Source organism: Lissotriton vulgaris, chromosome 2_1 (assembly GCF_964263255.1).
Source record: "Lissotriton vulgaris chromosome 2_1, aLisVul1.2, whole genome shotgun sequence".
Taxonomy (NCBI): domain Eukaryota; kingdom Metazoa; phylum Chordata; class Amphibia; order Caudata; family Salamandridae; genus Lissotriton; species Lissotriton vulgaris.
In genome coordinates, this window is record NC_141687.1 from 430,058,053 (window position 1) to 430,074,639 (window position 16,587).

The following is a 16,587-nucleotide window of genomic DNA, read 5'->3' on the forward strand; positions in this document are numbered from 1 at the left end:
CCTGGCGGGGGAAAGAATCCCCACTTTACTCTTCGCCGATGACACCATATTAATCTCCAAATCCCCAGTGGGTCTACAAAAACTCTTGAACCGGTTTAGCTCCTTCTGTATTGCCCGAGGCTTAACCATCAATACCTCAAAAACTAAATTGATGGCACTCTCCCCCTCTAAAAGATTCAAAAATAATTTCCTGCTTAATGGTGTCCCTTTGGAGCTGGTTGAGTCTTTTGACTACCTTGGTGTCCGGATAAACAGCCGAATGACCTGGAAGGATCACTTGGCCAAAATGTTACTCAGTCATCAAAGAGTATCGGGGGTGATTCTGAGGGAAGTCCGTGAATCATGTAGTAAACCTGTCTCCCCGGCCATGGCCATATACGAGGGTCAGGTTCTCCCAGCTGCATTATATGGCTCTGAACTTTGGGGGTTCGAAAATGTATCAGATCTATCGACACCGGAAAATAATTTTCTAAGGAAGGTGGTGGCTCTTCCTGCTTCCACCCCACTAATTCCCCTCAGATTAGATCTGGGCAGAAGAGCATTTAAGGACTTGGTAAGGCTACGCCCGTTGCTCTTTTGGACCCGTTTAAGAAGAACGGAAGAGCTTGCAAAATATGCTGAGGGGCTGGACGATCTTCTTTTACTGGACACGGGAAAAAAAATTGGCTGGTTGAATAAATTGAAAGACTTGGTTCTTAAGTTAGGGCTAAGAGATGCTTGGGAGTCACAATCGCCGCCACCAAAGGATGTGATCAAAAAGTTATACTGGGACTGGGTTCAGAGTATAGTGTTGAGGGCCACGGATGGGGGCTCACTCATGGACCAATTTTTGTTATTTAAATGTGTGAGGAAATTGGAGCCCTTCCTCGACCTGATAACTAAACCCTTTGATCGCGCACTATACCTAAAACTGCGATATGGGACGCTTCCGGTGCATGACTTTATGGTGAGGTGGTCAAACTCTGGTGCCCCCCTGCGTTCATGCCCTGGCTGTGTAGCACCAACAGAGTCTGTGGTCCATCTATTTTTTGCCTGCCCAGCTTATAAAGGGGCGCGGAAATTTTGGCTGAAACCTGTCTGCAGGGAACTGGGGTTGAGGTGCCATAGACAGGCTCTTCGTGTACTCTCCATGGACTCATCATCTTCCTTCATGATTTGTGGGGTAGCAAAGTTCTTGGGAAGTGCATGGATGACGCGATCCCGCTTACTGAAACTGCAGTCGGGGGGCCCAACGGTCTAATGCCATATCTGCTGGTAGCAAATTGGTGATTGTGTTGCACCTTATTCTTTTACTGTATTTTAATATTTTATTGTGTATTGGAAATGTATTTTATATGTATTCTTTTATGGTGATCAAGTTGCCGAATAAAGATATTCAATAATAATAATAATAGAGTTCATACACCTGTAGGTCTCTTAAAATCTGATGAAAAATGTTCGATGGCCACACCTTAAGGAACACTATGAAAGCCGTTCTTTTCATAGTAAAACGTAACACTGACCTTGACGTAAAGTGCTGGCAATACAAATGTATATTTAAAAAAATCTCTGAAAACTCAAACAACAATAGGATAATGGTAAAGTCATAACTGTAATTCTAGCCACATTAAAGTGGAATAGTGGTAATCCCTAGTAATAGCTTTTCTGAAGTCCTGCACCCTAGTGCTGAGATAATTATCTTATAAAAAAGTATTGATCACATATCTGTACGAGGGCATACCTATTCACAGTGGATTTTAAGTGTTGATTTGGCATGTAAAAAAGACAATAATCTTGCTTACCAGCACACTTGAAACTCTGAGCAGTGAGTCCTCGCTCCAAGGCCAATGTTGTCATAATACTAAGGAAGCTTGTGGTAACCGACTGACGCTTGCTCTTTCCACGCATCATATTTCTAGGCTGGTCTTTGGGTTTGGGTCTAAGTGTGACCTGCAAGTTCTGATCCAAACGTCTTGCAATGCTAGCAGCAGATGCTAAGGCTTCCATCCATTCCTGGGCTTTTTGATGAGTCTCAGCTCTGAGGCGTAGAGTATCCTGAGGAAAAACAACCTGAAAACAGGAGTCACAGCCATCGAGAACATCCATTCGGACAGCCAGGCACACATCAGTGTTATAACTCAATAGGGGATCTTCATCCAGTCTACTGGGCTTGTATGCCATCAGGTGGGACCTAGTTAGAACAAACGTAAAGGCTTTCCAGTTATTTTGAACCGTTAATCTGTAGAGGGTACCCAATTTGAAAATATTCTTTGGATACTCTTTTGGCCTGTTGGTCAAGAATGCTGACTGAAGAATGCTATTGGACTCCTTTTGCAGATCATGAACTTCAGTAAAGTCACTGTTATGACCTAACATTTGTGAACTGTCCATTGCTTTTTGCTCATGATTGACGTAATCTGGCACCACAGCCAAAGAGCATACTCCTTCCCAAAGTTTCTGACCCCAGTCTAATGCCTCCCACGGGGAATCCGCCTTTAGCTGCAACTGAGTGTTATCCAGCAAGACAGCATCCACCAACTTTGTTTCATGGCTACCTGTGACAGTGATGCTTTGGAAATGTGAAAGCGGGAACTCAGTGAAGAGATTCTGGTTGCCACTGCTGTCGAGGCAGTAGAGGTATAATTTATAAGGCGAAAGCTCAGCATAACAATGTTGCCAGTGGTTGTCATGGTTCTTTCTGGTTTCCACATGTCCCTTCTTCAGAATATTTGGGAACGTAGGCTTGTCTTGCTCTGAAACAAATTGAAATAATTAGTGTATACAGTACCTGAAATTAGTGTATACAGTTCCTGAAATTAGTGTATACAGTGACCTGAAATCAAATATATGTTGGAGTGAGACAAATGTTTCATTAAGTATAGACAAGTTGCACCCTTCGACTGAAATTGACAAATATTAACCATCATGTTGGAATTCATTTGGGTAGTCCTCAGCCAAAAGAACCACAATGCATTCTCGAATTCATTTATTGCATTTAATCACTAATGTCTGACACTCTAAAACCCCATCCTCCTCTCCACTCAGTCTCAAGGACACCGGCAGCACTATAAACTACTCTTGACACTTGTTTCAGGTGTTTTCATGTAATGCCCTGCAAACTGTTCTCCCTTTTCCTCCTCTTACCTATCTCGCCCCACACCTGCTTCCACCTCACAATTTATGAATGCTGTAATCTACTCAGATTCCACTTCAATGCCGTATATTATCGTTGTACATGTTGATGAGACCTTATAATCAAGTGAATAAACATTGTTACCATTACAAATGCAGTATTTTATAAGCAATCACAATGCCAATACCTTTATAAAAATATATTTGTAAAATATAAATAGTACTGTGTGGAATAATGCATACATGAAAATATGAATATGACCCTGTGGAAGAATGCCTACATGAATACTTAGGAAAGAAATTCCTTTCCATTCTGTTTGTCAAAGATGTAAAACATGTTCGCCTTCACATTCACCTTCAAAGTTAGTAGTTAATCGTTTTCTATCCTATCACATAAGCTGTCTTGGTCAGTCAGCTCAGATGAAGCAAGCAACTAAATATTTTAGGTATTGCCTGTTGGAGCATTTCGTTCTCACTGTGCTTTGACAGGTTGACTTGTATCCTTCCCCTGCTGGTGTCAGACATTGCATTACAGTCCAACAGGGACTATTTGCTCTCTCTCGCTCTCTCTCTCTCTCTCTCTCTCTCTCTCTCTCTCTCTCTCTCTCTCTCTCTCTCTCTCTCTCCCTCTCTCTCTCTTATCCCCCCCACTCATTTTCTCCCTCTGCTCTCTCTATGAAAAAAGCATTATCTAAGCCAATAGGTTTACCAACAAGAGGCATGGGCTATGTCAATCTTTTTTAGTCATGTTGACCAGCAGCTACAATGGGTTGGTGGGACCACCGTGCGAATGGAGGGAAAGGGGGCAGGGTGAGCGGCATGGAGAGCGAATGGAAGATGGGTGGGGCGTCAACCGGTACAACATGGGAAGTTTTTGGAGAGACCTACAAATAAGCCTTCAAATGCCAGATTGCATATCTAAATCCCTTCAGCTTCAACGCTGCTTGTTGCTTTATTAGCAGGTGACCATCTTAAATGCTGCTAGAGCCATTTGAAGCCAGCCATCCAAGCATGCATCCAGCCATATTAACTATTTTTTTTAATTGCTTTCAAAGATAAAAAAAAAGCATTGCAAAAGTCTTAAATTCTCGTTTGGCACAGAGTCTCAATGGCAGTTAATCATCTTAAGTCCCCGAACTTGCAGTTAGTCTAAATAACAGTACAACAGGTGATCCAAGGTACAAGATTCTGTTCAAGAGTAGGAAAGTGAGATGTTGTAACATATAGCATTCTGACCTTCAATTACTGCTTGCCAATAACACAAGTATAAAATAATTTCCTGGACCCACGTCCTGACGACACTCTTGCAATTCTCACTTGAGCTATGGCCCCAAAAGAAACAACTAGCTCATCAATTGATGAGGTATATGCAAATGTCTTGGTGATAAAATTGGTATAACATGTTCTCCAGGTCTCTCCAAACTGTAAAACAGGCAGCCAAAAAGAAATGTACTCGGCCTAAGGTTTATGAGGTAGCTTTTCTGGAAATCGTTTGTCATAGCTTGACACCCCAAACCTGTTCACATGTAGCATACCTGATGACAAGCATATCAGTAGAAGTGTCTAACCCTCTTAACCCTACAGAGCGCCAATCAAAGCTAATAAAGATGGATAGAATTGGTAATCTTGCCATGGATATAATTAAAGTAATATTAAACACAGATGACCCTGCCAGCAGCAGTAGAAACATCGAAATTAAGATAATTTTCAGATTTTCAATTTTCATTACAGGAACAATTTCCAAGGTAGACTTTACAGAGCTGTGGTTAGTTTGGGGGTGTTCAGGGACAGCAAGATAAGTTATTTCCTTAATGACAGCTATTTTATAGGTCTGCATGGCAGTTAAAGAGACACAGCAGAATCATATATTCAAACATATTTATCTGATTTATTCATATCTGTTATTTACCATTTTCACATGATAAGTACCGGAGGGTAGCAAGAGAGGTATGTAGTAATTCCATTCTAGAGAAGGTAGAGTAGAGGTCAACAAGGGTTTTTAATATCAGTAGGGTGAAGAAGAATTTTATAGCAAAGCTCATAGTTAAAAGTGAATACTCATACTAATTATGCACTATATGTGAAAAATGTGATATTATATTTATTACCTTGTTGAGTATGGAGAGGGCCACGACTCATGAAAGGTTAAGCATCACATGGGTCACGATATGCCTTACCTCCGATATATAATTGCAGTGTGTAGCAAAGTACCCTGTGTGCATCTGCATATATTATTTATGTCATGGCATTAAGCATGGGCGGAAAATCCGTTACGCTCGCGGATTTTGCGGATTTTCGGGAAATCCGCAATCCGCGAGATTTGCGAATTTCCCGCAAAATCCGCAAATCCGCGAGCAGCGGATTTTGCTCGCGCTGCTCGCACTGTTCGCGTGAGTTCGCGCCCCGCGAATAAGTGCAAAATTGCAGAAATACGATCTTAGCAAAACTGAAAGTAACTACTTACCAGGTTCAAAAGTTCAGGCACATCATTAGTAGCCATTTCCTGTAGTGCTTCCTGAGGGGCCCCTCCAGAGTTCAGTTGCCAGTTGAAACTATTATGTGACCCTGCTCTGAACCTCAGAATAGTTACACATATGCCACAAAGGTCCTGAATTACAGCTAAGGGAGACAAGCAGGAGCCAGGCTGGAAGTTAAAATCCATTAATCAGCCCCTAATTCATTATTGTCAGTTGGGGCAGGGCAGGTGTTGTAACTAATTTTGCAACAATGAAAGCACTTAGCAAGTGCAAAAGATCACTAATCAGGGCGCACTAAGGAAGCAGGTGCCAGCTAAAAAAATATTCTGTGACACATTAATCAGCCCCAAATTAATTCAGGTCACTTGAGGCAGGGAAGGTGTGCTTTGCTTTGCCGAAAATAATGTACACTGGACAACCAGAGGGTGTGGTGATGAAACAGAGGGTGGCATGGGTGGGCCAGAGGGTGGCATGAGTAGTCAGAGAGTGGCAGTGGTGACAGAGAGTGGCAGTGATGAAGAAGAGTGTCCCAAACAGGCTGGACACGTAGAAACAACAAGTTCGCGAAACTTGCGACCCGACAGGTAAGTTCGCAATTTGCGAAATTGTAAAAACCCTCGCGAACTGGCAGAAACACGGCCGAACACAAAAAAAAAAATCCGCAAATTCGCGGGAATTCGCGGATTTTGCGGATTGCGAATCCGCAAATCCGCAAAATTCGCGGATTGCCAATCCGCAAAATCCGCTCATGCTTACATGGCATTTGCGTTTTTCTAAAAAAGGCATTTAAACCAAAACAGGGATGCAACTGGTTACATTTGTGTAGTGATGTAAAATCCATTGCATAGGTCTGTCGTCTATAATCAGGAATGTTTCTCTGTGGAAAGTCAATGTCACAAGCAATGTGTTCCAGTGGTGGCTGCGGCCCATTCTAAATAGTGAGGTAGTGCGGGGGCAGCCGTGGGAAAAATAAACAAAGAAGCATTGGAAATGCAATAGGTCTCGCATTAGGAAAGTTTGAGCGATTGTTATTGTAAATGACACTTTTTTGTTTATGTGTTGGTTTTGAAAATAGCAAAATTAATAGCTTTGTCAGTTACAATGTCAATAGTTTTAACTTTCGCAAATGTGACACCTATAGCATTTGTAATGCAATGTGTGTTGTATTTACTTGACTTAGATGTATTGATATTACAAATAACAATAGCTTTTATTTTTGTAAATAATTAATACTTTAATAAAAGTTATTGTAATTTATAATGGCAATACCTTAAACGTTTGTAAATAACTTTTGTGAAGATTATGTTCAGTGTATTTTATTGTGACGAAAATCCAAGAACATTGCATTTGCACCTACACACACACAGAGCCACACACACACACATATAGATGTGGTGGTGGTGGATCTGGGGGATATGGTGGTGGTGGATGTGTTGGTGGATGTGGTGGTGGATGCGGTGGTGGATGTGGTGGTGGTCATGGATGTGGTGTTGGTGGATGCGGTGGTGGATGTGGTGGTGGTGGATGCGGTGGTGGATGTGGTGGTGGTGGATGCGGTGGTGGTGGAAGTGTTGGTGGATGTGTTGGTGGATGTGTGATGGATGTGGTGGTGGATGTGGTGGTGGTGGGTGTGGTGGATGTGGTGGTGGTGGGTGTGGTGAAAGTGGTGGTGGATGTGGTGGTGTATGTGGTGGTGTTGGATGCAGTGGTGGATGTGGTGGTGGTGGTGGATGTGGTGTTGGTGGATGCGGTGGTGGTGGTGAATGGGGTGGTGGATGCGGTGGTGGATGTGGTGGTGGAGGTGGTGGTGGATGTGGTGGGTGTGGTGGTGGATGTGGTGGTGGATGTGGTGGTGGATGTGGATGTGGTGGATGTGGTGGTGGTGCATGCAGTGGATGTGGATGTGGTGGTGGATGTGGTGGTGGATGTGGTGGTGATGGTGGATGTGGTGGTGGATGTGGTGGTGGTGGATGCGGTGGTGGTGGTGGTGGATGGGGTGGTGGATGTAGTGGTGGTGGGTGTGGTGGATCTGGTGGCGGTGGATGTGGTGGTGGATGTGGCTGTGGATGTGGCAGTGGATGTGGCAGTGGATCTGGTGGTGCATGTGGAGGTGGATTTGGAGTTGATGGTGGATGTGGTGGTGGTGGATGTAGTGATGGTGGATGAGGTGGTGGTGGTGGATGCGGTGGTGGTGGTGGATGGGGTGGTGGTGGATGGGGTGGTGGATGTAGTGGTGGTGGGTGTGGTGGATGTGGTGGTGGTGGGTGTGGTGGATGTGGCAGTGGATGTGGCTGTGGATGTGGCAGTGGATGTGGCAGTGGATGTGGCAGTGGATGTGATGGTGGATGTGGTGGTGGATGTGGTGGTGCATGTGGATGTGGTGGTGGTGGATGTGGTGGTGGATGTGGTGATGGTGGGTGCGGTGGTGGTGGTGGATGGGGTGGTGGTGGATGTAGTGGTGGTGGGTGTGGTGGATGTGGTGGTAGATGTGGCTGTGGATGAGGCGGTGGATGTGGATGTGATGGTGGATGTGATGGTGGATGTGGTGGTGGATGTGGTGGTGGATGTGGTGGTGGATGTGGTGGTGGATGTGGTGGTGATGGTGGATGTGGTGGTGGATGCGGTGGATGTGGTGGTGGTGGATGCGGTGGTGGTGGATGCAGTGGTGGTGGTGGATGCAGTGGTGGTGGTGGTGGATGGGGTGGTGGATGTAGTGGTGGTGGGTGTGGTGGATGTGGTGGTGGTGGGTGTGGTGGATGTGGCGGTGGATGTGGCGGTGGATGTGGCGGTGGATGTGGCGGTGGATGTGGCAGTGGATGTGGCAGTGGATGTGATAGTGGATGTGATGGTGGATGTGATGGTGGATGTGGTGGTGGATGTGGTGGTGGATGTGGTGGTGGATGTGGTGGTGGAGGTGGATTTGGAGGTGATGGTGGATGGAGGCACACATGGATGGATGCAAATGTGAATGGGTGGGTGAATGGATGCATGGATACGTTTGGATACGTTTATAGTTGAAGACTAAGCCATGGCTGTGTCACTGAAAACTATCGAAGCCGAATTGTGACGAGCCCATCAGAAGCTATCAGATCATTTTCATCAACACCCGCCGCTCCCCACCTCCAACTGGGCAATGAGGGCGTGTTTGGTGATGCAAGCAGGAGGAAAAGGTTCAGCTACCTGCGGAACTGTAAACAACCCCCATTTGAACAACAGACTAGACAGAGCCGAACACGAATCAAATAAAGCCCACGAAGTCCATATATTACAGTAAAAACACAGTTGAAGGCAAGCAGACATGGGCTGCAGTCTCCAAGGTTGCTTACCCGTAGAATAAACACAGCTGTACACGGGGTAAAATTAGACAGACATTCAGAATAACAAGCTTTAAACAAGGGGCGGAGCGAGGGGGAGGTGTGCTGGGAGAGAGAGTGGGGAGGGGAAGAGCTGCTGGCGGAGTTCCAAGCGCTATATGTCAAAAATATTATTGTTAGTAATTTGATGGGCAATTAATTTGCAGTGGAGGAAATACGCTACGAAGCCGAATTGTGACGAGCCCATCAGAAGCTATCAGATCATTTTCATCAACACCCGCCGCTCCCCACCTCCAACTGGGCAATGAGGGCATGTTTGGTGATGCAAGCAGGAGGAAAAGGTTCAGCTACCTGCGGAACTGTAAACAACCCCCATTTGAACAACAGACTAGACAGAGCCGAACACGAATCAAATAAAGCCCAAGAAGTCCATATATTAAAGTAAAAACACAGTTGAAGGCAAGCAGACATGGGCTGCAGTCTCCAAGGTTGCTTACCCGTAGAATAAACATAGCTGTACACGGGGTAAAATTAGACAGACATTCAGAATAACAAGCTTTAAACAAGGGGCGGAGCGAGGGGGAGGTGTGCTGGGAGAGAGAGTGGGGAGGGGAAGAGCTGCTGGCGGAGTTCCAAGCGCTATATGTCAAAAATATTATTGTTAGTAATTTGATGGGCAATTAATTTGCAGTGGAGGAAATACGCTAATAACAGAACATTCAGTATATAGACCTAGACAGAGGGAGGGAAGACAAGAACGCTAGTTGCCGTAATGAAAGAATCAAAGTTTGGGATGAGGATTAACCAGCTGCTTTAATAGTGAAGGACCTCTTGGCAGCAGTCATAATGAAATCTTCCTGAAAAAGGCAATGAGCAGAATAGTCCACGGAACCTGGACTCAATTCTTCCTGCTGAATTCCGTGCTGTATGCTGGAGGGGGAGGTGTGCTGGGAGAGAGAGTGGGGAGGGGGCGGAGCGTGAGGAGCGTCGTGAGGGGAGAGAGAGTGGGGAGAGAGAGAGTGGGGAGAGGGAGAGGGCGGAGCAGGAAGAGCTGCTCTCGGCAGGCTGGGGAACAGATGCTGCTGTTCGTGTGCCAGCAGGAGAGGTCCGCAGTTGTGCGTCCCCTCCCTCATCATCTGGCTCCTGGAGGAGGGTTAGCGGCTCTCGTGATGTCCTCGGGCAAAGGGAGGAGGGTGGGAAGAAGCCGGGGGGAGTGAAGGAAGGGGGAGGAGAGGCGGGATGTCTTTTCAAGGTTTAAACAAGGGGCGGATCGAGGGGGAGGTGTGCTGGGAGACAGAGTGAGGAGGGGAAGAGCTGCTGGCGGAGCCTGAATTCCGTGCTGTATGCTGGAGGGGGAGGTGTGCTGGGAGAGAGAGTGGGGAGGGGGCGGAGCGGGAGGAGCGTCGTGAGGGGAGAGAGAGTGGGGAGAGGGCGGAGCAGGAAGAGCTGCTCTCGGCAGGTTGGGGAACAGATGCTGCTGGGGAAGTGATGAGGGGAGGTGCCCTAAAGAAATGCGACACGGCAGGCAGGGGAGGGGGCGGAGCGGGGGTGTGGGAGGAGTGCGGCTGAGGGAAAAGACGTGCAAGGCAGGCGGCTGGGGGCATGTGCACGCGCTTTTAATGTCAATGCGCATGCGCATTGAGCTTGAATTTCACGGGCACTGCAAGGAATCGCCATCGATTCCTTGCAAGTTGGTTAAAGTCTGTTTAAGCCCCCATAGTCTCGCAAGCTCAATGCGCATGCGCATTGACAGGTGAGACCTAAAAATAAACATACACCTACCTTCTGCTCCCATCCTGCGCAGATTCTCTGTTCCCAGAACTGCAGTTGTTCCCATGCGAAAAGGCTTTCAGCTTTCCAAGCAATCCCAGCACTTCTCTCATGCTATTACTCCCAGCATGAGAGAAGCATTGAGATTGGACAGAGCGGGGAGTTTTCATGCTTCAGCAGGGACTGGGAGCCTGTGCTCCAGAGCCCTACAGATATCTCAGAAGAATAGCCTGCAGATATCCAGGTGCGCATGCCGGTTTTGCCAGCCACAGACAGCTGGCCCAACCGACATGCGCACTTTCAGTGGCCACTACACCTCCCCCTGCTGGTGACTGCGATCTGGCTCTGCCCCGCCCCAGACTTGCCGACTTCTCAAACCCGCCCGAGTCAATGAAAAATAAAATGAAAATATAAGTGTTTTGTTATCATTTCATTTTCTTCCTTTAAGCAGTGGGGCGGCGCTCCTCCACCATAGCGAAGGAGCTACCTCTAATGTGTTCTGCAAAGCAGTTTAGCATCTTTTTCTCCTGTCAGGTTTGCTATATTGTCGATATTTTCACTGGAAAAAACACAATGGCTAAAGGGACGTTATAGTTAGGTCTGGTAATAATATAATAACTTACTTAATGGTTAAAAAAACATAGAAATTCACTAATCAACTAATTTTAAATGATAGAGTTAGTTGAAATTTTCACTTACAACATACCTTTTTAACCACTGAAATTCACCAGTTATAGTTATCTGAGCTAGCTGTAATTGCACCCCATTATGCACTGCTTCTGACCTCACCTATTAATTTACTCGTGACATGTTCAAGGATATCATTGATGACATCACTAATGACATCTCAAATGAACTCATTGAGGTCAAAGGCAGGGCGCAGTGGGAAGTTGGCCACTTGTGGGTCCATTGGCCAGGACCTACAGTCGACCCCACAGCACATATGGCAATGGACATTTTACTTAACGTCAGAAAATCACAGAAATTCACAGAAAAAACGTTAAAGTAACAATATTTAGTTAGAAATTGTAATAATGTATTACTTTACCTTAAAAAACCTTATAAATACACTGAAGAAACAGAAGGTAAAGTGTCATTATAGTTAAAAATATAGGCCCAGATGTAGGTAAATCTGATTTATCGACTCTAGAATACCGAATTTTACCGATTCGGTTTTCTAGATTTGGTAAATCAGATGTAGGTAAAAATTCGGTAATTTTTACCGAATCTGTCGATTCGGTAATTACCGAATCGGTATTTACCGATTCGGTAATTGCCATTGATTCCTATGGGCCTACAGACCCATAGAAATTAATGTCAATTACCACATCGGTAAATACCGATTGGTTAAAATTACCGATTTAGCAAGGGTGACAGGGTGTCACTTTGACATCCTGTTGCACCCCTGATTTTGCCTTGTGTGCCATGTGACACACAGACATGCCCTTAGGGCATGTCTGTGTGCCACATGGCACATGTGTACATGCACATCTGTACACTGGAATTCGTTATTTACCATGTAATAGTATTACATGGTAAATAACGAATCGGTAATGGCCTGTGGCACTGTTTTCAGTGCCACCTACATCTGTATTTACCGATTCTGTAAATTTACTGAATCGGTAAATATACCGATTCTGTAAATTAAGCCTACCTACATGTCAAATCCCAAATACCGGTCGGTAACGGCCGAAATCGGCCGTTACCGACCGGTAATTGGCGACCTACATAGGGCCCATAATGTTTTAAATAACAAGACCACCTAAATTCACTCGGTCGATGTGGGAGGGTCGGGTTTGATAAACAGGCAAGGAGGCCTTACTAAGTGGTGTAAAGGTGGATTTTTATTTTCAATAGTAGAAGTGACAGAAGTTATTTGAGGTTTTTCTTCTGGTTCCTTGTCCGAAGAGTTCTTGGAAGACTCTGAGCTTGACAGGGATCCCACAGAGGGATGTTCTTGTTCCTCTTGCTTGGTGGAAGGGTGGTCTCCCCGAAGGCTCATAGGAGGGGAATAAGAAGAGGAAGCCGTGAGACAAGGGATTGTTTCAGTAAAAGTTTGAAAACCGTCACCACACCTTTTTGTGTAAGTAGAATTCTTGGTATCCTGCTGGCGGGATAGGGAAGGGGAGTTTATTCAGTGCCTAAGGTATCCTGCTGGCGGGATAGTGAAGGGGATTTTATTCAGTGCCTAAGGATCCTGCTGGCGGATTGAGTGAAGAGGATTTTATTCAGTGCCTAAGGATCTGGGTAATAGTGCTTTGAGGTGATTCAGACACAAAAACAACCATACGCTTTTACCCCGAGGCAAAGATAGCGTCAGAATGCTGCCCGGCTGTCCTCCGTATATGCGGACCTCCCCCTTAACTGCACCCGCCCATTCCACCACCTGCTTCAACTACACCCCTCCACGGCTCCACCACCCGCTTTCCACACCCCAACTTCCCCCGAGCCGCTACCACTCACCGGCCCACCGCAACTCTCCAGTGTTGCAGCCGCTCCCCAGCCTCCTCCAGACACCACCAATCTTCACACCAACTCTCGTCCGGTTCTCCCGGTTCAGATTCGGGTCCCGCGTCTTCTTTCTTGGGTCCTGCGTCTTCTCTCTCGGGTCCCACGTCTTCGGAGTTCCACGCACAGGGTCCGTCTTCTCTCGACTTGCTTCCTTTCTCCAGCGCGCCACCGGTCTCTGACCCCTCCTCTTGCGGTACACCTCCTTTCATTGGTCCCCGGGAAGTGTTTCCGGTGTCCTCGTTGGTTGCTTCCGGGTCATGGGAGACGCCGGCAGGTTGCTGTAAACGAGAGGAGCATGGTTGTAGTAGTGTCTGGCAGTCCCGGGTTTGTGGTGCAGCTCGATGTGGCAACTCTCCCCAGAGTGACGTCCCGGTAAGTCCGTCCCGACTAACCCGCAATTCCTCACATCCCCTTTCCCTTGCTGTCCTTCTTCTAGGGTTTTGGTTTTGGGGAAATCTGGACAGGTAATCAACGTTGCTTAGTTTGCTCCCTTTTTTGTGCTTAGTATGGAATCTCTATGGCTGTAGGAATAGGAAGCATCTAAGTATTCTTTCATTGTCTCCCTTATTCCTAGCTAGCCATACTAGGTGCGCATGATCAGTAAAGAGGGTGAATTCTCGTCCTTCTAGATAATAGCGTAAGGAGTCTATGGCCCACTTTATGGCTAAAGCCTCTTTTTCGATCGCTGCATAATTTTTCTCTCTGGGAAAAGGTTTACGACTGATGTATAGTATCGGTTTCTCGAATTACACCTTGGGGTGTTTCCTGAGATAAGACAGCCCAAGACCCTGATCTGAGGCATCCGTTTGGAGTATAAAGGGACGAGAATAATCGGGACTGGTGAGGACCGTGTCTGAGGACAACAAACTCTTCAGTTTTTCAAAGGAGTGTACCACATGAGGGGTGGGTGATTTCAAGACTTCTTCAGTTCTGACATTTTTCTGAAGTAAATCAGTTAAAGGGGCAGCCATTTAGGAGAACCCCGGGATAAATCGCCGATAATAGCCAAGCAACCCAAGGAAAGCCCGTAAATCCTTTTTATTTCTTGCTAAGGGGATTTGGGAGATAGCGGTTAGTTTTGAAGTCTGAGGTCTTATAACTCCTTCTCCCAACAAGTATCCCAGATATCGAACTGTATGGGCAGCCAGGTGGCTTTCGGCAAGATTTATCTTCAGACCGTGTACCCCTAATTTCCGTACAACTTGTGTGAGGTGTGACAAATGTTGCTCACAGGTATCACTATATATGATTATATCGTCAATATAGGCGCCTGCATATTTCGCGTTGGGTTTTAACACCACATTCATAGCCCTTTGAAATGTTGCAGGTGCCCCATGTAAGCCGAAAGGCAACACTTTGAATTGATATAATCCATCAGGAGTAGAGAAAGCTGTTTTTTCTCTATCCTGTCTCCAGAGTGGCACCTACCAGTATCCTTTGCATAAATCCAAAGTACTGATATACTTTGCTCTGCCTATTCCCTCCACCATCTCATCTACCCTGGGAAGGGGATAGGTGTCGAATTCTGAGATCTTATTGACTTCGCGAAAGTCAATACAAAAGCGTACCGACCCGTCTGGTTTTGGTACGAGAACAATGTGTAAGTTCCACTCATTCACAGATGGTTCAATGATGTCCATTAGTAACATTTTGTATTTCTTCCCTTATAGTTTGACGCCGGGCTTCGGGAATACGATATGGTCTTAACTGAACCCGCTTCCCTGGTGGTGTTTTTATAGCGTGTTCAATAAGGGTGGTTCTACCCGGAGATGTTGAGAAGGTCTGGTCTAGGGGTTGTAGTACTTGTGACAACTCCTCTTTTAGCAGTGGTGGCAATTCAGGATCGATACATTGGTGGAACAGGGGTGTCTGTGTCTCCACAATGTTTACCGATACCGGCAAAGGACCCTCCCATTTTTTAAGCAGATTGATATGATATATCTGGGAGAGGTGCTTGGCTGGATCTGTCTCAATGCGGTATGTCACTGGGGTTACCTGTTCTACAACCCGGTAGGGACCCTGCCATTCTCCTAATAGCTTTCGATCTGAGGACGCCATAATTAGCAATACAAGATTCCCCACTTGAAATGATCTTTCCTTAGTACCTTTGTCGTACTGTCATTTTTGAGCAATCTGGGCGTCTTCTAGATTAGTAGGGACAATGGTTCGGATCTGACTTAAATGTGTTCTCAAATTGGACACATAATCGGTTAAAGGCTTGATATTATTGGGTTCTGCCTCCCATTTCTCTTGGGCCATATCTAATAATGTGCGGGGCTTGTGTCCATATAACAATTCGAAAGGAGAATACCCAGTGCTTTTCTGTTCCTTATATCGAATTGCGAACAACACCAAAGGCAACATATCTTCCCATTTCCGCGATTCTAAAGCCAATAATTTTTTAAGCGTGGTTTTTATGGTGGCGTTATAGCGTTCCACCAACCCATCTGTTTGTGGGTGGTAGGCAGCTGTTCGGATCTGCTTAATCCCTAGTTGAGCACAGACCTGCTTCATCATTCTGGACACAAAGGGGGTGCTTTGATCAGTTAGGATCTCTTCCGGGAACCCTACCCTTGAAAAAACACCAATCATAGCTTTGGATATATTGGCAGCATCGGGACGACGAAGGGGAAGAGCCTCAGGAAAACGCATAGCATAGTCTACTACGACTAGAACATATCTACACCCTCTTCGTGATGGCAATAAAGGCCCTATTATATCCATACCTATGCGTGAAACGGCTCATCAATAATGGGCAGTGGTAGTAATGGTATCCTAGGAGGTTGATATCTGCTCTGTCTTTGACATACTGGACATTCCCTACAATATCGCTTAACTTACTGGTATATCCCTGGCCAATAGAACTTTTCTAGGATCAGTTTCTCAGTTTTCTCGGTTCCGAAATGACCTCCTAACAGGTGACTATGGGCTAGATATAATACTTATTCTCTGAATGGACCTGGTATCAGCAATTGGGCTTTTTGGGTGGGGTTCCCTTTTCTGTACAATAACCCATTGTTTATAAAGAAGTAAGGACCTACGTGTTGGGGGTCTTCGCCCTCAAGGGCCTTATTCCAAGCTTCTTGTAACACGGGGTCTTCACGTTGAGCCGCGTGGAAGTCTCAGTCTGTTTCCCAAGGATTTTCATTGGGTATGATAGGCAATACCAATTGCTCTTTTCCCTTTTCAGCTCTTCTTTGTCTTCGGCTTTTTCTGGTTTTGGGGGGTTGCCACTCTTTATCCACTTCTTACGCAAATGGGCCTGATGATAACCATTCTTCGTTTTCTTCTGCTGAAGAACCAGTACCATGTAACAACTGTGGTATTTAGTATAATCGTTCCCTAGTATGGCCTGTTCAGGTAGTCGTGGTATTAATCCTACAGTCAAAATGGTTCCTGGATCC

The 16,587-nt window shown here is 45.8% G+C and overlaps 1 protein-coding gene across 2 annotated transcripts in view; it reads right to left on the reverse strand.

The window, feature by feature from the left end:
- PLEKHM3 (pleckstrin homology domain containing M3) overlaps positions 1-16,587 on the reverse strand; it is a 496,850-nt gene that overhangs the window by 346,901 nt on the left and 133,362 nt on the right. For both annotated transcript variants that reach the window (XM_086955333.1, XM_086955334.1), the window contains one exon: positions 1,782-2,732. In XM_086955333.1, coding sequence (XP_086811459.1) covers positions 1,782-2,732 — 951 coding nt within the window. The remainder of the gene's footprint in view (positions 1-1,781; positions 2,733-16,587) is intronic.